Here is a 25,185-nt window from a genome sequence, read left to right as displayed (position 1 = left end):
TCAGCCTCTTGAGCCTGGGATTACAGGCGTACGCCACCGGGACCAACTCACGTTTGGTTTTCCATGTAGTTAAACCTGGACTGGTAAAGGCTGCTCCAGTTCTGTTGATATTAGACCTCATAATCCCATGTACAAGATACATGGGGTAACTAACTGTGTTTATAGACTAAACAGAGGCCACCTAAATTCAAAGTTCTGGGACTTCGGAGACCTGTGCCTACCCAAGAATTGTTGGAGCCAACCAGACATGAAGGTTCTACTTCCCAGTGTGAGATGCCGCAAGGCAGCAGGAAGTGTTGTTCCGGCTCCTGCCACACAGGGTCGCTGTTGAACACTGGTCCTGTGCAGGCATGTTCACTCGTCACAGCAGTGGCCTCCTGGGACACATATGTCACTCACATGAGTTTCTACAAACCTGCTCAGTCGTTCTCCCCAAGTGACAATGCCAGACTGGCACTTTCAGCCTAATCCAAGCTTAAACTAGTCTTTTCCATGCATCTTCCATGGCACCAGGCCAACCAACTCACAAGTAAGACCAATTAGGAGGTTGTTGCAGATTAGGTAAAAGACACAGCTCCCCCTATGCTTCTGTTAGCTATTGCTGTGCAGCAAACCATGCCAACTTGAGGCTTAAGACGACAACAGTAATTTTCTTGCTTAGGAACCTGCAATTTGGGCAGAGCTCAGCAGGGACAGCTTGTCTATGCTCCATTTGGTTTTAGTTGGGGCAGCTTGACTGGGGGCTGAGGATCTGCCTGCAAGATGGCTCAGTCTCATGGCTGCCAAGCCAGAGCTGGTGGTCAGCTGGGAGCTCAGCAGGCTGGAGGCTGGAAGCCTTGGTTCCTCTCTGCGTGGGCATCTCCACAGGCCATTTGGTTTTCCAAGAACAGGCAACTCAAGGGAGCCAGAAAGAAGCTGTATCAACATTTATGATCTAGCCTTGGAAGTTACAGAGTGTCATTCTGTTTAACTCACAAGTCTTCCAGATTGGAGGGATAGAACTATATACTTATTTCTCAGTGAGAGACATGTCAACATCATATTGTAAGAGCATGTAGAATGGGAGCTATTATCATAACCATCTTTAGAAAATACAATCTGCCACACTCCCTTAACTAAAAGATTATATGAAGGTGCTGAGGTCTTTAAAAATACGAGCATGTTGGCCGACCCTCTCCAGACTTTGGCCTACATATGGTGAAAAATTGAGACGCCTAGCATGTATATTCCCAGCTGAAGTCAAATAGGCAATCCTCTGCCTTCTCGATTCAGCTTCCATTCTACAAACAAATGTTCCATTAAATGTCCACTTAAAATCTTGGGTTTTGGCATTTTTTGTGTTTTTGTGTGATTATTGTTTATTTGTTGGGAGTGGGGTGATTTTACCATTTAAAATGGTCCTCAAGCATAGTGCTGAAGTGCTTTGTAGTGTCCCTAAGTGCAAGAAGGCCGTGATGGGCCCTGCGGAGAAAATAGATGCTAGACTTATTGAATTATAGTGCTAGTGGCAAAATGAGTTCAATATTAAGGAACCAACAATGAATATTAACTAAGGTGCCTTTAAATAAAAACACAGGTATAGATTGATGGATTGATGAATAAGGAGTGACCAGAAGCTCCCAGGAACCTAACCCTATACTTTCCATACCTGCAACAGTTCAGTGCTCACTAATTCAGTGTCCACAGGGACTTTAGAAAATGTAACTACAGTGAATAACAAGAATCAGCCATGTGTGTGATGAACTGGAGGAGTCAGGCGTGGTGGCACAGGCCTATAGTCCCAATCACTTGGGTGGCTGAGGCAGGAGGGTCACTTGAGCCCATGAGTTACAAACCAATCTGGGCAACATGGTGAAACCCTGTCTCAAAAGATAAATAAACAAAAATAGTGACTGGATGAACGCACGACTGGCATCATGAAGAGGACGGGAAGATGGGCCAGACCTGGATGAAAAGGTGCCAAAGGCTTGGCCTGGTCTCCCTGCCCTCTGCCTACGCAGGGGTCAGAGTCACGAGCGTGGACTGGCAGCGGTCGAGGAATGGTGCTGCCCACCACACTCAGGAGTACCCATGCCCTGAGCTGGTGGTTCGCAGGGGTCAGTCGTTCAGCCTCACCCTGGATCTGAGCGGAGACCTGGACAGCGAGGAGACCCTCATCTTCACGGTGGAGACAGGTAACTGGGCTCACCAGCGCCCCCACTGGTCTACAGCTGAATAGCAGTGTCCTGTGACCAGTGAAAGGAGACTGCAGTGGGCAGCCCCAGGTTTAGGCGGGGAAGCAAGTCCCTGTAAGTGGGCTTAACCTTGAATTCTGTAGACTTCTGGGGACAGCTGGAAGGTGCTGCCTGCAGACAGCAGGGTGGGTGAGATGACCTCTCTGGAATCCTATGCATGCCAAGGAATTCAGCATTCTGGAAGGATATGGAAATGGCAGGGGAGGTGGGACATTCTTGGAATCCAAGTTTTCTTTCCTTTCATGGTCAGATATACAGCAGATTTGAGCTCCCAAGGCTGCCATCACTTTCCCCTTGGTTCAGGAAGTGGCTGGGAGTCGGGGCAGCTGAGGCGTCCCACTCTGTCCTCCTTAGGCTTGGTCAGCTCCCTCTCTTCAGCAGTCTCCCAGCATTTCAAGGGGTTAAGTCCAAGTTGTAGCTTTTCCACATCTCCAAAGCCGGGTTTCCCAGAGGCAGGATCTCCTGATTCCCTCTCCTATCCGCCAGGGCCCAAGGCTTCCGAGGCCCTCCACACCAAAGCTGTGTTCCAGACAGCGGAGCTGGAGGTGGACGATGCCTGGACAGCAGTGAAGGAGGCGCAGACAGGGAACTCCATGACCATCAGCCTCGCCAGCCCTCCCGATGCTGTCATCGGCCGCTACCTGCTGAGCGCCAGGGCTTCCTCTCGCCGGAAGCACAGTGACCGAAAGCTGGGAGAGTTTGTTCTCCTTTTCAATCCGTGGTGTCCAGGTAGGTGCTGCCAAGTCCAAGACGCAGGTTTTCCTGGAAGCCCTCCTCAGAAGTGGGCCTGCTCTTGATGGGGCCTGGGAGGCAGGTTCAGGGACAGGGAGGTGCATACCAAGAGCTGGGCAAGAGCTTGCCCTTAGCAGAAGTGGGCAGGGGCAGAGGAATCCAGTGGTTCCTGGAGTCAGGGAGGGCAGGAGTGGGGCCTGATAGGCAGGTGAGGCCCCAGTGCAGGTGAGGCCAGGGCTGGGGAGTCAGACAGCCTTGGGGTATCCCAGCTCTGCTAAATTGCTTCCTTCCATGAGCCTCACTTTCCACATCTGTAATATAAGAATGATAAAAGCACCTATCTCTGGGGGCTGTGGTTGGGAAATCATGCAGCTAATGGCGTGAAGCACAAAATACATTATAAGCCTCAGTAAGGGTAGCTGGGATCAGTCTTCTTGTCAATATTTAAGAAATATGAGGTTGCAATTGGCATCAAAAAGGACTACCCGAAGGTATCGGGAGTCCCAAGACCCTTCTGTCTTGGGCTGGGTTCCTGCTTGGGGAAAGACTGCTCGGGAGGGAGGAGGCTTAGTGGCAGCACGGGAGCCTGCCAGCCCCTCTTGCTCCTCCTGCCCTGGTCAGCCTCCAGGCACCATCCTGCTGCTGGCCCTGATGCAGCCCCTTCCCCAGGCCGGCAGGGCCAGAGCCCCAGCCCACGCTGGGCCTGATGACTGCTTTTCAGAGGACGATGTATTTCTGGCCTCAGAGGAGGAGAGACAGGAGTACGTGCTCAACGACAGTGGCATCATATTCCGAGGCGTGGAGAAGCACATCCGAGCCCAGGGCTGGAACTACGGGCAGGTCTCCAGGGGCGCAGCCAGTCGGGGATGTGGGCTGGGGTATGGGAAAGCCAGCCCAGGAGACCATCTGTCTGCTCCTTTCTAGGAGGGTCAAGTGGGGCCGACTCTTTACAGCCTGTAAAGCAAAGGGGCAAATCAATGAGGCAGCTGTGGCTCAAAAGCAAATAGTTTTTGTGACTTCGCTGTGCATAGTGGGGAGTTATAGCAGGTTGTTGAAAGGGGGGCATGATTAAGGTTGAGCGTCCTGTTCCAGGGAACTCTTTAAGGAAGGGTTTCTGATACTTGAGGAAGCCCTGTGATGTCCTGGGGAGACAGGGCGTGAGATTAGGCAAAACTCCCCTGCACAGACACAAGTGACTGATCAGGTGGAATTGTGGAAGGGCCTGGGATATGGGTGAGGCTCCAGCCTCTAAACACAGCTTTCTGGGGAGCAGTTTGAGGAGGACATACTGGATATCTGCCTCTCCATCCTGGACCGGAGCCCCAGTCACCAAGATGACCCAGCCACTGACGTGTCCCACCGTCACGACCCCATCTATGTCACCAGAATCATCAGCGCCATGGTGAGGAATCCCCTGCCATCCCTCTGTGTTAGACTCCTTCAAGGGTCCCCAGGCCAAACCAGGGCCGCAGCCTAGGGGTTCCCAACTCATCCCTTGTTTTAATTCTCTTCTGCTACATAACCACGCCCCCAACACACACACATACACTCAATGGTATGAGACACTGTATGTTTAAAATTGTGTAGGTCAGGCATTTGAGCAGGGCACCATGTGAATGACTTTTCTCTGCTTCAAGATGCTTCAGCTGGGGGTTTCTGAATGGCTGCAGACGTCTGGGATAGTTTGATGGGACTATATCTCTGGGACCTTGGTTCTGGTGCTCAGCAGTTCCTTAGTTTCTGCCCGCATGTATCTGTTGGAACTAGAATGTCCAAAATGGCTTCCTCACTCTCCCGCCAGGGCCCTGGGCTGTGGTGGCTGAACAGCAGAGGCTGGCCAGTCATCACGGCCTCTCATCACACAGCCTCTCCCCGTGGTTACCTTGGGTTTCCTCACAGTGTGGCAATCTCATATATGGCAGCTGGCTTCACGCTCAGTTCCAAAAAAACAGGAAGTGGACACTGCCAGTCTTCAAGGACTAGGCCCAAAAACTGGTCCAATGTCATTTCCACAAGTCAGTGATCAAAGCAGTCTGAGGCCAGCTCAGACTCAAGAGCAGCAGGCATAGACCTCACATCTCTATGGGAGGACTGCCAACTTTAAGTGACCACGTGCCTCAGGCCACAGAGTCCCTTCACAGAAGGTGGGGGTAAGAGGACCTACTAGTGCTTTCTATCCCCTGCAGGTGTTCAGGCCAGTGGATGGGAATCTGAGATCCTCAAAGTGGACAAAGCTATATCTCTCATAATTGATGCTCTCAATTCCTTAAGACCTCAGACAGATGATGAAGCACAGAGAACCAACATCAATGACCAATCCCAAACAGTAGAGTATTACAGCCAGTGACAGCAGCGCAGGCACCACACCTGGTCCTGAACTCATGGTTCACCCCTTTAACTTGCCATGTGATTTCAGCAAGTCCCTGAACTTCTCTGAACTTTAGTTTTCTCATCAATAAACAATAAAACCTGAGGAGGAAAATAGAACCATAAACTTCAAAGGTTAACCTCGTGTGCACAAAATCCTTAGAATAGACAGGTGCAGTGGTGCATGCCTATAATCCTAGCAGCTCTGAAGGCTGAGACAGGAGGACCACAAGTTCAAAGCCAGTCGCAGAAATTTAGCAAGGCCCTAAGTAATTTAGCACAACCCTTTCTCAAAATAAAAATAAAAAGGGCTCGCGGTGTTGCTCAGTGGTTAAGCACCCCTGAGTTCAATCCTTGGTAACAACAACAACAACAACAAAATCCTTAGAATAGTGCCTGGCATTCAATAAATGTCAGCTATCTCTATAATTATCATACCACAAACAGTCCCCAAATATAAATAATTTAAGATCAGGAAAGGCTCTGAAATTGTAGATGATTTTTAACTAGAGTACCCAAATGGAAGATAATTAAGTTATAAGTAGTTCCAAAAAGTAGGGTTTTTGTTTGTTTGGGTTTGGTTTTTGTGGTCCTGGGAATCAATCCCTGGGCTTCATAGATGCTTAGCACATACTCTACCACTGAGCTACACTCTCAGACCTGCACAAAAGTAGGTACTTTAAGGCTCCGGAGGCTGAGGCAGGAGGATTGTGAATTCAAAGCCTCAGCAACAGCGAGTTGCTAAGCAACTCAGTGAGACCCTGTCTCTAAATAAAATACGAAATAGGGCTGGAGAGGTGGCTCAGTGGTCAAGTGCCCCTGAGTTCAATCCCCAGTACTCCCCTGCAGGAAAAAAGTAGGTACTTTAAGAGAGCAAAGGCCCCCGCTTATCAGGCAATTTAAAAGCAAGAAGTGACACTTATTGACTAGGCAGCCCAAGCTGGAGATGATTGTATACTGGCGGTTCCTGCAGTGGGAAGCCCTGCCTGTGGTGGAACTATGCTTCCTCTGCTCAGGTGAACAGCAACAACGACCGGGGCGTGGTGCAAGGTCAGTGGCAGGGCAAATACGGCGGAGGTACCAGCCCACTGCACTGGCGCGGCAGCGTGGCCATCCTGCAGAAATGGTTCAAGGGCAGGTACAAACCAGTCAAGTACGGCCAGTGCTGGGTCTTCGCTGGAGTCATGTGCACAGGTAGCTGAAAGAAGCACCCCTCTCATCCGCCTGCTCCCTATTTGCATGTATTTACATATATTTGCATGGCTATAGTCTGTCTTCGCTGGTGAGGAGGTGATGACTAGGAGATCAGTTCATTTACTTTTGGTTTTTATTTGGCAGAAAGTCCTCCCTTTACCTCTAGCTCCTTGAGTGTCCTGGGAGAGCCCTGTGGCCCCTTAGACCTTGGGTCCCCTCAGAAAAGTTAATGGTCACTCTTAGGTGGCTTCCAAGATTTTGCCAGCCTTGGAGCCTGCTCACAGTGGCATCTCCAGAAGTCCCTGAGACAGTGCACAGGAGATGGCATTTTTGAGGGAGTGGAAGTCTCAGCCCTGCCACCTGCCAAAGTAGAAAAAGGCTGTAGGGACTGTGGCCAGAAATGGGGCGGAGCAACCTGCTGGGGGCGGAGCCTGCTCCTGAGCCTCCCAGCTCTCTGTTCCGCAGTCCTCAGGTGCTTGGGGATCGCCACACGGGTGGTGTCCAACTTCAACTCAGCCCACGACACTGACAAAAACTTGAGTGTGGACAAATATGTGGACTCCTTCGGGCGGACTCTGGAGGACCTGACAGAAGACAGCATGTGGTGGGTCCCGGGCTACTGTCTGAGGGTCAAGGCCAGGGTCTAACCAGTCCGGCCCCAAATGCCCTCCTCCCTCCTTTCCTCATACAAACTTTTCTTTCTGATGTTGGTTCCTCTGTCACCACCGGGTTGTCAGGGTCTCCCTTCTTACCCCCAAATTTTTTTCAAGCTATTTTTCCAAAGACAATGACCTCCCTAAAAGGTGTTCTGAGGCCAGCTGTAAAGATGCCAAGTCAAGTAAACCAGGAATCAGGCTTCTGTCTGCTACTTCCTTCCTGTGTGACCTTGTGCAAGTGATGTCACTTTTTCTAGACTTGTATTCTCACCTTAAGACACGAAGTTGAAGATAAATTGGGGACTTCTTACCAGGGCCTGGAGAGCTCTCCATAATCTAAATCCTGCCTACCCCAGGGGTATGGACCTGCTTTCTGCTTCTCGAACACACTGCACTTTCTCCTGTCTCCAGACCTCTGCACATGCTGTCCCTTCTGCCTGGATGACTGTTCTCTTTACTCTTCCTCTGGCGAATTCTTTGCATTTAGGTCTGACCTCAGATGTCACTTACCTAGAGTAGATCTCCTGCAGTTCCTCTCTAGTTCAACCCCTCCCTTCTGCACAGCTTTTATTGCCACTTGCACTTGTTTTATTTATCTGCTAACTTAATGCTGCCTGTCTCCCCATGCATCCCCTTTGTTAAAATGTAATTTTCAGGAGCACAAGGACCCTGTGTTCTACTTGCAGCTATATTTCTGTATCTTGAAGAACAAGCTCTTGGTCTATACATACCTACAAACACATATATGTGAGTGATATGTGTTCATCCATAAAGTTGAATGAATGATTGACAAGAGGGGGGCCGTAGCACTCATGAGCTGGTCTCCAGCAGGGACTTCCCTCCCATGGACTTCAGAGCTCATTCAGGGCTACCTACCCATCCTCTCTCCATGGCAGGAATTTCCACGTCTGGAACGAGAGCTGGTTTGCCCGGCAGGACCTGGGTCCCTCTTACAATGGCTGGCAGGTTCTGGATGCCACCCCCCAGGAGGAGAGTGAAGGTAGGGCTCAGTAGAACAGGTCCAAGACCCCTGCTTTTCCTCCCCCTTGCTGCTCACGTCCACCCCTCCTGCCCAGGTGTGTTCCAGTGCGGCCCGGCCTCAGTCACTGCCATCCGCGAGGGTGACGTGCACCTGGCCCATGATGGCCCCTTCGTGTTTGCGGAGGTCAACGCGGACTATATCACCTGGCTGTGGAATGAGGATGAGAGCCGGGAGCGTGTGTACTCGGACACCAAGAAGATAGGAAGATGCATCAGCACCAAGGCGGTGGGCAGTGACTCCCGCGTGGACATCACAGGCCTCTACAAGTATCCAGAAGGTAAGGGCCACATGCTGGCTTTTATTAGATTCCCCAGGATGGCCCCTGGGCTACGGAGGGCTGGTGGCCAGTAGCCTAGGGCCAGATCCTTTCCCAAATGTCTTGGTGGTGATCACAGCTTCCATTTGACATCATCCTGGGGTTCTGGGCCAGGGCCTTTATTTAGGTTAAATTAATAGCTTCCCCTGATTGCTAAGTACCCGTCCATGTTACATTTTCCCTATGTATTAACAGCTACATATCCTTGACTCTTCACCGTAGGCCAGACACTGTATTTGGAATGTTTACATATGATAACAATAATTACTACTAGTAATAATGATGATGATAGTATCCAGTATTTCATATTGAACTCCCAGGAAACATGGCACTAGACAGAGTTCCAAATAACTGACAGCAGCTCTTGATTGTCATCTGCCAGGGCCTCTACCAGGGCCATTAATTTACAGTCACTGTTTGTGAAAAAGCCTATACTTATTGGGGTGCAAAAATAAGACAGTTGTACTTTTTTCTCATAGCTGTTTTCAACTGTGTACTTGGACAGTCTTCCTTTCCCACAGAGGGACAGGTGATCTGATCCATCTGTGTCCAGCTACATCTGCTTGTTTAAAAAAATAAATGTTACTAAGTAAAATGAATTTGGGTTCAAATAGGAATCAGAGCTTGTCTCCTCCTCCCACCAAAGCAGTGACCCAGGAAGGTTGCTGTGCAGGAGGGGATGGGGTCTGCTCTGGACCCTCCGCTGGGGGTGGGGCTGACTGCTCCACCGAGGCTCACCCTTCAGGTCTCTTCTGCTCTGCTCAGGTAACAAGCAGCTCAGATAGTGAGGCAGGTAAGCAGACCTCCCACAGAGAACAGAATGCCAGCTTCCCTTTCAGGTAGACACCGGCAGTCTTTACCAGCAGGCCCCTTCTATTGCAGACACCCCCCAAATCTTAAGGAGGATTCTTTTCAACACCACCATATCCTCGCACGCACGTGTGCACATACACACCACCACCATTTGCTGAGTTCCCGTCTCCAGGAACATGGCGCTTACTGGACGTCAGGGTGGGGCTGGGTGTGAGGCCTCTTCTGCACTGGCACCTGTCCCTCAAGTCCTACAGGTGGATGGCTGGTCCCACCTGCCGGATCTTCTGGAGCTTAGAACAGGGGATCTTTTGTCCCAAGCTTTAGCCATGGCTTCAGGAGACATCAATATCTTGTTAAGATGACAATAATGAATTCTTTCCCAGTTGTCAGAGAAGCTGGAAATCTGCATTTTTATGCGACATCTCCTGCTCTGAAGTTATTGGCACAGATTATAAATTTATTTAAATAGAGAACCACACACAGGCATATGGCTGAGGTCTGCATATGGCTCTCAAGCTGCCAGTTTGAGCCCTCTTAGAGTCGTGGGAATTTGAAGTGGTGGTAGTGACGGTCTTGCCTGGGGAAGCAGGGCCCGGGTTGGCGGAGGAAGAAGGTGCCTGCGGCTGATCTGTCCCATGCCCGGCAGGGTCCCGGAAGGAGAGGCAGGTGTACCGCAAGGCGGTGAAGAAGCTGTTTAGCGTGGAATCCTGGGGCCGGAGGACTTGGATCCGCAGGGCGGGCGGGCGTGGTCTCTGGCGAGACGACCTCCTGGAGCCCGCCACCAAGCCCAGCATCGCCGGCAAGTTCAAGATGCTGGAGCCGCCGGTGCTGGGCCACGACCTGCAGCTGGCTCTGTGCTTGACCAACCTCACCTCCCGCGCCCAGCGAGTCCAGGTGAATCTGAGCGGCGCCACCATCCTCTACACCCGCAGGCCGGTGGCAGAGATCCTGCACGAGTCCCACGCAGTGAGGTTGGGTCCACAAGAAGGTGAGATCACCCCGGCTTGTTGGGACCTGGTCAAGCCATGCCTTTTGCAGAAATTGAGGGTGCTGTGGGCTTCCCTGGTTCTACCCCCATTCCCAAGAAGGAAGAGGACATTCCTGAGCTTTGTGCTAAGTGCCTTTCCTCTTGGCCCCACTTTGCAGATGAGAAAACCGAAGCTCAGAGGGGTGAATGATAATAATAGTAATGAAAGTCCACAATCATCTGGTGGCAAACTGATCTGGTGATGAGGCAATTTATAGTCTCTGTATCATCCCAGGTAGTGTGAATGTTTACACACTCTGGAGCCAGTCAAAATGCATGGAGTAGGCCTTGTGTGACTTTTCTCAAATCCAAAAACTTCTGGAGCCTGTCTGACTCCATATATTCTGTGTGAGAGAAGTGGACCAGTGAACCTCAGTTCACCGTTAGGTACTTCTTTTTTTTTATTTTTTTTTTTTAGTGGTGGGGATTGAACCTAGGGTCTTGTGCAAGCAAGGCAAGCACTCTACCAACTGATCTATATCCCCAGCCCCAACATTAGGTATTTCTATGTGCCAGGCCATCCTGAGAATTCTGATGCAAAGACAGAGACCGGCATCTTGGGCACAGGCACTAATGGGAGCTCGGTCACTCCAAGGACAAAACTCACTCCCAGAGTCCAAAGTCACACAGTCTGTGCATGTAGTAGAAGGACCCAAACCCAGGCAACCCGGCCTTGGAGCCCCACTCCTGATCAAGGGCAGGGAAGGGACAAAGCCAGGATTACAAGCCAGCCATGCTAGATCCCCAGCATCCGCCGCCTCAGCCATTCAGTCCCGTGACTACAGGACGTGCAGTGGGCCACACAGTCCATGGCCAAGGACACATCACATGCCTGATGGTCCATTTTAAATTCATCCTTGATATTTCACCACAAAATAGAATAGCTTCAGTCCTTTGGAAGGTTTTTGTATAAATTTATCTGACTTTATTGCTTTTTAAAAATATATCAAGGACTTTTTTCATGGACATATATGATTTACTAAAAGTATTCTATTTGATTATGTTTGATTATTACTTCCCCTCACTCTTCCCCCCCCCTTTCCTATCTCTTTGTCCTTTTCTCTCCCTCTCATTTCTTCTGTCTCCTTTCTTTCTCTCCCTTTCTCCTCCTCCCCCCTTTCCCCTTTCACAAACTGTCTGCACTCGAAAGATTCAATTAAATTTTGTTTAATTGAAGCTGTTTCTCTGGACCAGCTTCTGAGAAGTGAACCTTTGAATTTTGACAGGGCATGAAAACATAGGAGGGAGGTGTTGCACAGTTTTTAGCTCTTTTTGTCACAAAAGCTGAATCACAAAATAACACTTCATAATGAAATATTAATTAACCTACACTTTCTCCTGGCTTTTAGCAGTTTTTTTTCATGTTGAAAGTAATCCATATTCATTAAAGATTTCAAGAGTAAAAGAGAAAAATCGCCTATGATCTTACCACCCACCCACAAACTGTTAACAGGTTTTTCCTTCCAAATTGGTAATGCTTGTTTGCTTTTTGAAAAAAAAAAAAAAAAAAAGTAGTTCTAATTAAATATTGCAAATACCCATTAGTGCCCTGATTTTCATATTACAAAGTAGTTTAAATATTTTTATAAGCTCTTCATAAACATCATTTTAATAGATGTATAATATTTAAATAAATATATGATGATTTATCTCTCTTCTTCTTTGAGGTAATTACCAGCTTATTGCTATTAAAAATAGCACTAAGTACAAACATACTAGTGCAAAAAAAATTCCACTTTTTCTTCTGGATTTTTGAACTATTTTGTTAGAACGATTCACAAAAGTAATGTTCTTAAGCCAAGTGGTAGGACTACTAAGTCATTTAATTAATTAAAACACATAACTCATTTTGAAATAAATAGACTCTATCTTTTAGCAGTTTTATGTTTACAGAAGAGTAGAGCAGAAAGTACAGAGTTCCCACCTACCTGCTCTTCTCCTAACATCCTGCATGGGTATAGTCTCTTTGTTACCATGGACGAGCCAATATTGATGCTTTATTTTTAACTAAAGCCCATAGTTTACATTAGGGTTTGTTCTTAATGTTATACGTTCTATGGGTTTTGACAAATGTATAACAGCCTGAATCCACTTCTAGAGAAACATACAAAATAGTTTCACTACTCTAAAAATTCACTGTGCTTCACCTGTTGATCCCTCTGTCCTTACCCCCTGCATCACAGGCAACCACTGATCTTTTAACTGTCGCCATAGTTTTGTTTATCCAGAATATCATATGGCAGGAATCATACCCTTTCAACCTTTACAGACTGCATTATTTTCCCTAGCAATATTTATTTATATGTGTTTTGTTAGGTTTGTCTCTTGGTCTCTTGATATCTTATTTCCTGAATAAGAATACTGAATAGTCTTCCATTATACAGATATACAGGTTTTATCCATTCATGTACTGAAGAACATCTTGGTTGCCTCCAATTTGGGGCATTTATGAATAAATCTGCTGTACATATCTATATTAGTCTGTCTTGCATTACCACAATGAAATGCTTGAGGTTGCTAACTTTATAAAGAAAAGAGATTTAAGGCTAGAGGTGTAGTTCAATGGTAGAGCACTTGCCTGAGATGGAAGAAAGAAAGAAAGAAAGAAAGAAAGAAAGAAAGAAAGAAAGAAAGAAAGAAAGAAAGAAAGAAAGAAAGAAAGAAAGAAAGAAAGAAAGAAAGAGAGAGAAAGAAAGAGGGGGGGAGAGAGAGAGAGAGAGAGAGGAAGGAAGGAAGGGAGAGAAGGAGGGAGGGAGGGAGGGAGGGAGGGAGGGAGGAAGGAAGGGAAGGAGGGAGGGAGGGAGGGAGGGAGGAAGGAAGGAAGGAAGGAAGGAAGGAAGGAAGGAAGGAAGGAAGGAAGGAAGGAAGGAAGGAAGGAAGGAAGGGAGGGAGGGAGGGAGGGAGGAAGGAAGGGAGGGAGGAAGGGAGGGAGGGAGGAAGGAAAGAGATTTATCTAGTTTATAGTTCTGCAGGCTGAAAATCCAGATAACATAGTGCAAGCTCTGGTAATAGCCCCATGACAAATGGCAGAACCACACAGGAGGAGAGAGTGTGTCCCAAAACAGAAAGCAAGAAAGACTGGGGTCTCACAATCCTCTGCAAGAACGCACTCCCTCTGGTGGAAGGGTCTCCCACTAGACCCCACCTCTTGAAGGCCTCACCACCTCCCAATACTGCCACCTGGGACCAAGCCTCCAATACATGAACCTTAGCGGGGACACACTTAAACCATATCCAAACCACAGAAATATCCATGTGCAGGTTTTTGTGTGGACATAAGTTTTCCATTGATTTGAATAAATTCCAAGGACCTCAATCTCTGGATCATCTGGTAAGTGTATGTTTAGTTATGTAAGAAACTGCCAATGTGTGCCACCGTGGCTGTGCCACTATGCATTCCCACCAGCAATGAATGAGTTTCCCAGCATGTGATGTGGTGGACTGGGGAGCGTCACCTCTAGTGTCTGTAAAATAGAATCTCATTATTTTAATTATAATTCCCTAATGACATATGAACTTGCATATCTTGTCATATATTTATTTGGTATCCATATGTCTTCTAGACTTTTGCTCATTTCTTATTGGGGTTGTTTGTTTTCTTATTGTTGGGTTTTAAATCCTTGTGTATTTTGAGTAATAGTCTTTCATCAGGCATGTCTTTTGCAAATATTTGCTCCAAGTCTGTGGATCGTCTTCTTAACCTCCTGACAGTACATTTTACTAGGCAGAGTTTTTAGTTTTAATAAAATCCAACCTGCCAATGTTTTCTTTCATGAATTAGACCTTTAGTGCCATCTGTAAAAGGTCACCACCAAACACAAGGTCACCCAGCTTTTCTCCTGTTATCTTTAGGAGTTTTGTAATTTCCCATTTTACCTTCAAATTTATGGCCCATTTTGAGAAAATTTTGTGAAAAATGTAAAGTCTATATCTAGATCCTTTTTTCCCTCCCCCTCTCCCCCCATTCCACTCCCTCCACAGGTGGCTGTCCAGTTGGAAAGACTTTTCTTTCTTCCTTATATTTTCTTTGCTTGTTTGTCAAAGATGGGTTGATTATATTGGTGCAGGTTTATTTCTGGACTCTGCTTTGTTCCATTGATCTATTTGTTCTTTCACCAACCACTCTGCCTTGATTACCGAAGCTTTATAGTAACTCTTCAAGTGGGGTAGGGCCAGTCCTCCAACTTAGTTCCTCCCCTTTAGTACTACATCTAGTAATATGGTCTTTTGCCTCTCCACAATATTTATCTTATCACAATAGCTAGGACTTCTATTATGATGTTGAAAAGAAATGGCAAGAGGGAATATTCTTGTCTTGTTTCTGATCTTAGAGGGAAAGTTTCTTATTTCTTACCATTGAGTTTGCTGTGTGCCGTAGATTTTTCATAGATGTTCTTTAACAAGTTGAGGAAGTTCACCTCTGTTCCTTGTTTGCTGAGAGGTTTTTATCATGATCAGGTGTTGGGTTTTCTCAAATTCTTTTCCTGCATCTGTTGTTACAAACGTGATTTTTCTTCTGTGGATTTGGTAGGTAGGTTACATTAATTGACTTTTGATATTGAACTAGCTTTGCATGCCTGGACTAAACCTCACTTGGTTGTGATGTGTAATTCTTTTTATACATTGTTGAATTTGATTGGTTAATAATTTGTTGAGGGATTTTACATCTGTTCATAAAAAATATTGGTCTTTGGTTTTCTTTTTTGTAATGTCTTAGCTGGATTTTGATATTAGGGTTATGCTGGCCTCATAGAATGAGGTAGGAAGTATTCCTCTCCTTCCATCTTCTGAAAGAGATTGAATTAGTATAATTTCTTCCTTGAATACTTGGTAGAATTCACCAGTAAAGTCATCAGGGCTTGGTACTTTCTGTTTTGGAAAGATATTAATTACTGATTCAATTCCTCTTATTTATGGTACTGGGAATTGAACCCAGGGGTGCTTTACCTCTGAACCACATCCCCAGCCCTATTTTTTGTTTTGAGACAGGGTCTCACTAAGTAGCTGAGACTGGCCTTGAACATGTATTCCTCCTTCCTCGGTCTCCCAAATTGCTGGAATTACAGGCATGTGCCACCATACCTAGCTTGATTTAATTTCTTTATAGATACAGGTCCATTCTAAATATCCATTTCTCTTTGTATGAGTTTTGACAGATTATTGGAATTTTCAAAGAAATTTTCCAATTTTGGTAATCAAATGCATACAGTTGTCCACAAAATTCCTTAACAATTCTTTTAATGTCTGTGGGATCAGTAGTAGTGTCCCTTCTGATATTAGTAACTTGTGTCTTTTTTTTCTTTTCTTTATTTCTTTTTTTTTTTTTTTTTTTTTTTTTTAGCCTGGCTAGAAACTCATTGCTTTTGTTGATCTTGTCAAAAGAACCAGCTGTAGGTTTTGTTGGTTTTCTCTATTGATTTCCTGCTTTTAATTTCAATTTCATTGATTTCTGCTCTGATTTTTATTATTCCTTTTCTTCTGCTTATGTGGGATTTAGTTTTTCTACTTTCCTAGTGAAGGCTGAGGTTATTGATTTTAACTCTTCCTTCTTTTCTACTACATGCTTTGAATGATAGAAATTTCCTTCTAACTTTTGCTTTCACCACATCCCACAAACTTTGAAGTTCTACTTTTATTTTCATTTAGTTTAAAATATTTTTAATTTTATCTTGAGCTGGGCTGGAGTTGTAGCTCAGTGGTGGAGCACTTGCCTGGCATATGTGAGGCACTGGGTTCAATTCTCAGCACCACATATAAATAAATAAATAAAGGTCCATCAACAACTAAAAAAATATTTTTAAAATTTTTTATCTTGAGCTTTCCTCTTTGGCTCATGTTCTTTGAAAAATGTATTGTTTAATCTCAAAGTGTTTGGTATACTCCAGCTATCTTTCTGTTATTGATTTCTAGTTTGATTCCACTGCGGTCTGAGAGCAATACATTATATGATTTCTGTTCATTTTCTTGAAGGGGTTATTATCCACATTTTACTAGTTTATTAAGTAAATATTTATTGAATGCTCATTACATATCAAGGCAATAGAAATAAAGATAAAATGAAGAATTTGTGTTTCGCCCAGGAGATTATGGAGAAATAGGAAGACAACAGAGAATCTCAGGATGATGTGCTTGCTGCTGCTCTGTGGTGGGGAACCCTGGGGATGGAATACCATCCTGCAGAGACAGGACAGGAAAGGAAGTCATCACAGAAGGCTGCTGGATGTGGAGGGGGACCTAGGGGCAGGTTCCTGGAGTGGGGAGGAGACCTGCATGGCAAAAATGCAAAGATATGAGAAGGCGTGGTGGTTCCAGGGAGGAGCATTTCAAACGGAGAAGGCAGAAGCTGCCCCTCTCTTAAATTCCAATCTTGGAACGTGTACAGTACCACTTCCCAATCATCTGTTGGTTCACACAGGCCACTAGGTCAGTCCAGATTCAACAGAAGGGGTGTACACTTACCTCTTGATGGGAGAGTGGTAAGGCCCACAGACAAAAGTGCATTTGGAAGGGGAGACAGGTGGCCCTCTGGAATCACAGCTGCTGCAGGTCACCCCAGTTTATGGAAAAGACCCACAAGAATGGGGAGGACTCAGTGGTCTCCCAACCATAGAGGAAGCTCAATACCCTGCTTGCCAAGGAATAGATTATTTATTCCTCATCACACCACTAGTACACCCACTCACAGGTGAGAAGTGGCAGTCATGGAGAAGTTATGCAAATTTTTGTAGGTCTCCCAGCTGTTCAGAAGTGGGCTCAGGATTCCTGGGTTGTCAGCCTGGCTCTTGACTCTGAACCTCCACTGCAGTTGGTACTAGTGAAGTCCCTGATTCTTCCGCACATACTTCCCCGTAGCTCTTAATTGGGGTAGTCAAGATGAAACATACAAACTGCAAAGCCATCTTCTCTTATTGTATTTGGAGAAGGTGGTAAGGACTTTATTTCTGTGAGGTCTAGTTTCCATGGCACTGAAATTTCCAGGCATCTCCTGCTCCCTCTCATGTGAACTGCTTTATCCTCATCATTTAAAAGCATATTGAAGCTGGATGCAGTGGTGTGCACCTGTAATCCCAGGGGCTCGGGAAACTGAGGCAGGAGGATTGCAAGTTCAAAGCCAGCCTCCACAATTTACCAAGACCCTAAGCAACTCAGCAAGACCCTATCTCTAAAGAAGATATTAAAAAGGGCTGAGGATGTGGCTCAGTGGCTAAGTGCCCCTGGGTTCAATCCTCAGTACTATAAATAAATCATATTTTAAATTAAAAAAAAATAAAATAAAAGCATGTTGATGCTGGATTCTTCAAGCCCTCCATCCGGGACCTTCACCTGCTTGTCAGAACACAGGTATTTGTATACAGAACTAACTTCCAGCCTTGGCAGAGTAGCTTCTGGCAACACACAGGGCTGATTTTGATTCTTTTAAAAGTTGTTAATGTGTAATTTACGGCACAGATTGTGATATATCTTGGTGAGTGTTCCATGTGATCTTGAGAAGAATGTGTGTTCTGCTGTTGTTGGATGAACTATTCAGTACATGTCCACGTATCAGATTGATTGATGGTGCTGTTGAGAATCCCTGTCCTAGGGAAAATGTCTCAGCTTTCCCTGGGTTGTTAATGGAGTCCATATCTTAGAGGACTTCAGGAAGCTCTGGTCTGAACATTGTAATAGTTCACCTTTCTCTTCCTTTCTCCCAGAGTCTGAACTGGTGCTCTGCCCATCATATCATTGGTGGCATATGGTGACTTTTTATTCTGGAGCCTGGGAATTTGCATTTCTAACATCCCAGATGATGCTGGTGTGTCTGGTCCTGGGACCATACTTGAGGAATCCTGGTCTACCACCTTGCAAGGAATAAATGATATAATGTATACAAAGCATTTGGCATAACTCCTAACATCTAATGAACATATAATTTGGGTGATGTTTGTCAGTATTTTTATATTTCTATAAGATGGGGATGATATTAATCATACTTGCTCATGACATTGCTATTAAATTAGTTAATCCATGAAAGTACTTCAAAGTACCCAGCATGCTTTAATCCATTAGTGAAAGTTTGCTTTTATAATCATAAATTATTGCTATTATTGTTGTAAAGGCTTTTCCAGTAATAACTTACTGGACTAAAGGAGCCCAGAAAACACTTTAACATTGGTATTCAAGAGCAGCTGCTGTCTACAAAGCCCTAAGCAAACAGAGAGTATGCACTAAGTTCAAGTCCTTTAAGCATCTTTCCATAAGTTCAAAACTCAGATGTCTTTGAGGTCAGGAAGAAAAGAGGGGTAGAGAAAGCAGTGGCAGAACATAGAGGATGGAGCAAACCAGAAAGGACACATCACACCTAAAAGAAAAGAAATGTAATGTTCCAAAAAACACAAATATAAGGGTGAGATATGGTTTGTGGCAATTCATACTCCTAAGAAGAGAATACATAGACAGGGAGTTTGTGCCTGGTGAGAAGGAGACAGAGGTGCCTGGGAGCTCAGAAAAACAAGAATACTGGGGCCAGGTGTGGTGGCACATGCCTGTAATCCCAGCAGATTAGGAGACTGAGACAGGAGGATCATGAGTTCAAAGCCACCAAAGTGAGGCACTTAGCAATTCAGTGAGACCCTATCTCTAAATCAAATACAAAAAAGGTTTGGGGATGTGGCTTAGTGGTTGAGTGCCCCTGAGTTCAATCCCTGGTACCACCCCCCAACAAAAGAGTACTGGAAAAGTGTGTCAGTGAAGCCTCCCCACAGTTAGTAGGGCTGACTAGGACTAGCCCTTCACGGAGAAGGGAGTTTCTGAGAGTTTAAGGGAGTTTGTGAGGAAGTGGATCTCATTGGGTTGGAAACGTGAAGCAATCCTTTAGTTTCCTTCTTCTCTGTGCCTGGCACATAGTAGGCTGTCAATAAGCAGTGAATGGAGTCCTAATGGAATGGTTGAAAAGCTGAGAGATTGCCATCCTGAATAATTAGAGAAAGTTCAGATACATCTCTGGATGCTCTTAGACAGACAGTCTGGTGTCACAGTAGCTTACAGGCCTGGATTTGAATCTCACCTCATCTTGGCTTCTTGATAAACTTTCTGAGGCTTTGAACAAAAAAATCACCCTCTCTGAGCCTCAGGTTTCTTCATCTATGAATTGAAGAGAATAATGCCTTTCTGGGGATGATCGGAAGGACCTGAGAAGGTATTGCTATTGCTGAGCATTCCTTCCCCTTCAGAGAACCACTGAAGAAAAACACCAAGCCCTCAACTCCACCTCTGCTTTCCCTTCCAGAGAAGAAGATTCCAATAGCGATATCTTACTCTCAGTATAAAGAAGACCTGACGGAAGATAAGAAGATACTTCTGGCTGCCATGTGCCTGGTCTCCAAAGGAGAGAAGCTCCTGGTGGAGAAGGACATTACTCTGGAGGACTTCATCACCATCAAGGTGACTCTTGTCACATCCACCAGCCTGTTCCCAGTAGGCCCACTTCAAATCTGGGGGAAGGCATCAAAAACTAGGGAGCTTATACCGTTAGCACCCACTCCAGCTCCCAGGGTGAGGAGGAGAGGGGGGGGGGCGCAGGGGATGGGTTGGTGGCACCAGTGAGGAGTAAGTGCAGGCAGGGATGGGCAACGCCCCATCTTCTGACCCAACCAGGACCATGGGCTTCCTGGAGGGGCGGTGAGGAGAAGGGATGGCTCATGGGTGTTGCCCTTCCAGGTGCTGGGCCCAGCCGTGGTGGGGGTGGCGGTTGCGGTGGAAGTGATGGTGGTCAACCCGCTCCTGGAGAAAGTGGAGGACTGTGTGCTGATGGTGGAGGGCAGTGGCCTTCTCCAAGGACAGCTCAGCATAGAGTAAGTGCCACCCTGGACTCGGGAGCCCAGAAGACAAGGTAGTACTTTCACACTGGCATTCAGGAGCAGCCTCTATATGCAAAGCCCTAGGTGAACAGAGTATGCGCCAAGTTCAAGTCCCTTAAGCATCTTTCCACAAGTTCAGAACTCAGATTGAGGGTTGCTAGGGAGAAGGGTTGCTAGGGAGAGGGGCTGCTGTCCTCTTAGGATGGGCCAGAGGGAAACAACTGGGAGGGGAACGAGAGAGAATCTGAACCCCCAGAGCAAGCTCACTGCCTATGCACATCAGCTTTTGTCCATTTAATCATTAGTTTGCTCAGCCATGGGCTCACCTGCTCGCTCAGCCTCGCTCTTCTATCCGTTGACCTCATCCTTCACCACCCGCTCACTCGATCACTTGCTGTGTCACTCATTTGTCAAGTCACTTTCATTCACACTTTCACTCACTCCTTCCATTGTTCACTCATCTCGGTTGTGATTGGTTCAGTCGCCCACTCATTCATTCATTTCTGCATAATTCCTTCACTCACGCAAGTTCTGCTGACTCACGGACTCACTTGTTCATTCGTTGTCAACCATTCCCTCATTCATTCGCTCTGTACTGCTTCCCGATCAGACTGACCGGTGCTCCAAGCTCTGTGTAAACTGTCAGGATCACCAAGATGAACGCAGGGGGTCCTGCCTGGAGTCAAATGGGGACAAATGGCCTTTCCCGTGAGAAGAGTGATTTATGCAAACAGAGGGGTGGCCCCCCAAGGTCCCAGGGTCAGAGGCAGCCCTGAGTGAGGATGTGTTGGGGTCGGGGAGAAGTACCAGTAAATGTCTGAGCTGGGCTTTAAGTGGTGAAAAGAGGAGCTTTTCTGGTGCCAAGAAGTTAGGAGGGCTTCCAGGCAGAGGTGCCTGTGGCTGGTGCAGTCAGGGAGGTCTCCTGGAGAAAGGAAACTGACCTGGGCCGTGGGGTGGTGGGGAGGGGGAGGGCTCGGTGGGAGGAACACTAGAAAGCCCAGGGGAGGCCTATTCAGGGCACCAGGAGATTAGCCCAGCTGGGGGGCACCTGGTGGAAAGGAAGGGAAACATGTTAGTGGGGCTTGAGTGTTAAGCCACAAGGTGAAACTGATCCTGAAGGCCCTGGACTGGCAGGCCAGACCCGGATGGAGAGGTGCTGATGGTCTGCCTTTCCTGCTTCCCTGTCCTCCAGCGTGCCCAGCCTGCAGCCCCAGGAGAAGGCCTTGGTCCAGTTCAACATCACCCCATCCAAGAGTGGCCCAAGACAGCTGCAGGTGGACCTTGTCAGTCACCACTTCCCGGACATCAAGGGCTTTGTGATTGTTGACGTGGCCACAGCCAAGTGACGGACCTCCGGTGATTGCAGGGCAGGATTCGGCCCGTCTTGCTTCTCTGCACCTTTCTGTGGAGCCGAGAGGCCTGCGTTAGTCCCGCTTCAGTCTCTGCCCTACTCTGTGAATTGAGGCAAGCCCCTTCCCTTGCAGGTTAATCCTTAAACTTTTGGACAAATGGATGAAATAAGAACCTACGGGTCCCTACCCTTTCTCATCACCCTCCTGACTGGGCGATTGACACTCCAAAAGTCCTGGTCACCCTGGCCCATTCAGCTCTGGTCTCTGTGCCCAGACAGCTCATCTCTCCTGTGTCTCTCTCAACTCTTCAAATGCCCTAGCCACGTCCAGACCCCAGAGTCCTCTCCCAGTCCCCCAGGACTGACAGAGAACCAGAATGTTAGAGCTGGAAGCTAAGCATCCCTCAGCACTCCCCTACAGAAGGGAGGAGACAGCCGAGGCCGGCAAGCTGAGGGCAGAGTCGCCCTGCGCATGCTATTTGCCTCACATCATTTTACCCAAAGTCACGTTCCTGAGAAGCATTCGATTTTAAGCAGAGGAGAGTTTCCCTCAGGGGAGATGCAGGCTCTGGATTCGAGGGGCAGAATCTGGAAAGCAACTGAAAAAAATGAAGCAGAGTCCATCCAATGAACTGTATGCCCCTAAATTCTGCAGCCCCAGATCTGACCCGGTTACGACCAAGGAGCGCATACCACCACCCCAGCTGCGCCCCATGTTTCTTTCTTTGGCACCAGTCCAGCAAAACATCTGCCCAGCAGCCTGCACTATGCACACAGTGTGCTTGGAACCAAAACAGGACACCAGCCCTTGGAATAAGGACCAGAGCAGACACCGTCAGGCCCTGGCATGTGAACTTGGATAGGAAATTCAGCTCTGAAATTTTCTAGGAAGTCCAAGAAATCAAAATTAAGGATAGAATTTAAGTCATCTGAACCACAACAAAACGGATTCATCTGCAGCAAGACGTCTCCTGGATACAAATGCTACTGAGAATAATTGATGTAGGGGACTTTGCGCAAAGCGGGTGGGGCGAGCCCACAGAGAGCGATTGTCAGGTGACCCTTGGGGCCCCGCCCGGCAGGCACTTCTCTGATGGGTCTACAGAACATGAACCTGGAGGACCAGGAGAACGGATGTGCTTAAGGAGTCAGGCTCTGGGGCTGCTCCGTTCCAAGACCCCCCTTCCAAACCTAGGTTTTGGTTGCTGGTTCCATACAGGAAGGTTAGCGGGAGGCGCAGAGCAGGCAGCCACTTCTTTGAGATTGAAGTCAACATGCATCACTCCCAGGAAAAGGGCTGCTCCTGCAGGTCGGTCAAGAGGGCCTCCCAGGGGTGCTCCAGACTCTTCGATCTTCCAGCTCATGCCAACTGCTCGTCTTTCTCGAGCCCAGCAGCTTCAGGGGGAGATTCCCAGGAAGCTGGTCCTGAGGTGGAGTTTAGGGTGCAGGATGCCAATTCAGAGGGACCCAGGGATCAACAGCCAGGGAAGGGAGTTGGGGAAAGCAGGAGGGGGCGGGGGGGTTGGACCATGATGCTGCCCCATGACAGCCTCGGAGACCCCACAGGCAGCCCTGGAGCTGCAGTGGCCTGTCAGAGTTGTCTGGGCCACGATGGTTGGACATCAGGTACTGATTCGCCCAGGAGGGGATGTGACTTTGGACGAGACCTCTCTGTACAGCTGGAACTGTCCCTGATCAGGCTCCAGCTGAGGAACAGCTGCTGAGAGCATTTGTACTGGTTGGGGCAATGGAGTCCTCCAAGAAGGGGATCTGGGCTGTGTGTCTACATGTCCTCACCCTGCACTCCGTTCCATCCCAAGGACAGGGTGGTGACATAAGTTCCCCATGCTCATGTTCACAGGGGTTACCCTCTAGCTGCTGGAGACAGGTGGTTAAATCATGACCTTTTAAGAGGTATGAAAAGCAAAGAGAAAGAAAAGTAAATGTCAACAAATGTTTAATAAATAAGCTTATTAAATTTGGTGATAAATGCCAAAAAGAAAAGAAAAGTGACAACCTTCTCTTCAAGTGGTGGAGTTAGAAGAGCCCTACTTGAGAAAGAGGAATCAGAGAAAGTCTCTCTCTTGAGAAGGCTAAAGTTTTAATATCAATAAAAAGTGATTAAAAAATAAAAAGTGATTAAAATCTAAAGTAGTGTGTGTGCTAGGAACTGTTTCAGGTGCTTTGCACACATTAATTTCCTTAATCTTCATATAACTCTATGAAATAGCTACTATTATTCTTTCCTCTTTCAGAATAAGGAAACTTGAGCACAGAGAGGTTAAATCACTTGCACATGACTACACAGCACTTAAGTGGCTAATGTAGTGTTTGAAGTTAAACCATCAAAGAATGCACTCTTAGCCACTGTGTTTATCGCATGTAAAGAGACAGCTATGCAGAAGTCTGAGAAACTGTTACAGGCAGACAAAACAGACATGTAAGTTTGGGGGTTATGTTTGCTTTCGGTTTCTATAACAAAATGCCTGAGATAATCAACTTATAAAGAAGAAAGACTGATTTTTTGCCTCACAATTTCACAGGTTTCAGTCCACGATCAATTGGCTTGTTGTTCTTGGGCCTGTGGTGAGGCAGCCCGTCATGACAAGGAGCACGTGTTGAAACAAAGTCGCTTGCTTTGTGGCAGCCAGGAAGTGAAAGAAAGAGGAAAAGGAAGGGCTGGAGTCCTGATATCCCCTTCAAAGGCATACCCTACGTGACCACAAAACCTCCAACTAGGCCCCACCTCTTAGAGGTTCCGCTGCCCCCCATAAATGTCCCAGACACCCAAACCATAGCGAGGCTCTCCCAGTGGCACTGTAGGAAGTCACTTTCCCATGAAGTCTTGTCAGGGGGCAACTCTTGGCTCCTGCCTCCCACAGCCCCTTCCTGTTCCTCAGGCTGAAAAACGTTAAGTCTTGTTAAACCTGATCCCAGGGAGTCTGAGCTGAGCACCTTGACCCAGTCACGTGCTGCCTCCTGGGGCTTTGACTTTTAGGAGGTCAAGATAGAGGGAAGGTCAGAGGACACTGGGGTGGTGGTGGTGGTCACGGTACTGCCCCAGGCAGCGTCCCAGCAGGTGACTTCTGCTGTGTTCCCATTACTACGTGACAAACCAACCAATAACTACAACTTGAGATAGGGACAACTATTTTGCTCAGGAATCTGCAGTCTGGGTGGGCGCGGTGGGGACCACTCCTCTCTGTGACTTCTGGGACTGCTCAAAGATGCTGGAACCGGCGTCCGACTCAATTCCTCCCATTGCTGGTGGCTGACGCTGGCCGTTGGCTGACCCCCACTCTGGGGCTGGCGGCTGGAACACATGCCCACCAACCCTCCCCCGTGGCCTGGGCAGCCTCCCAACATGGCAGCTGGTTGCCAAGGTGAGCACCCAAGAGAGTGGGTGCCAGAGAAGCGGTCACCTCCCTGGCCTGGTGTTGGGAGTCGCCCAGTGTCCTTTCTGCCACACTCCATTCATCAAGGCAGTTTACAGAGTTCTTCCCAGTTTCAAGAGAAGGAAAAACAGACTCCAGTTCAAAGACTCCAGTGGAAAGATTCTGGAGGTGTTTGTGGGACAGGAAATACTGGGACTGGCTATTTCTGGAAATAAACAA

At 47.3% G+C, this 25,185-nt stretch overlaps 1 protein-coding gene across 1 annotated transcript; it reads left to right on the top strand.

The window, feature by feature from the left end:
* Window positions 1–2,677: 2,677 nt before the first annotated feature.
* Window positions 2,678–23,545, top strand: TGM6 (transglutaminase 6). The gene is made up of 11 exons (XM_079124641.1): window positions 2,678–2,963; window positions 3,688–3,806; window positions 4,240–4,368; window positions 6,350–6,527; window positions 6,993–7,131; window positions 8,080–8,183; window positions 8,260–8,502; window positions 10,001–10,342; window positions 19,650–19,804; window positions 20,081–20,214; window positions 21,413–23,545. The coding sequence occupies exons 1-11, from the start codon at window positions 2,828–2,830 to the stop codon at window positions 21,564–21,566; spliced, it is 1,833 nt and encodes a 610-aa protein (XP_078980767.1). The 5' UTR covers window positions 2,678–2,827; the 3' UTR covers window positions 21,567–23,545.
* Window positions 23,546–25,185: the final 1,640 nt, after the last annotated feature.

This window comes from Sciurus vulgaris (assembly GCF_902686455.1).
Source record: "Sciurus vulgaris genome assembly, chromosome: 2".
Classification (NCBI taxonomy): domain Eukaryota; kingdom Metazoa; phylum Chordata; class Mammalia; order Rodentia; family Sciuridae; genus Sciurus; species Sciurus vulgaris.
The sequence above is the reverse complement of the archived record's forward strand: the minus strand, read 5'-3'. Positions and strand labels throughout refer to the sequence as shown.

Bases quoted from the DNA above. Each gene is read 5' to 3' on its own strand.
- TGM6 (XM_079124641.1), top strand. From the start codon at position 2,828: ATGACCATCAGCCTCGCCAGCCCTCCCGATGCTGTCATCGGCCGCTAC. The intron at 8,184-8,259 runs GTAGGGCTCAGT...CCTCCTGCCCAG, and splicing joins CCCCCAGGAGGAGAGTGAAG to GTGTGTTCCAGTGCGGCCCG. The intron at 8,503-10,000 runs GTAAGGGCCACA...CATGCCCGGCAG, and splicing joins CCTCTACAAGTATCCAGAAG to GGTCCCGGAAGGAGAGGCAG.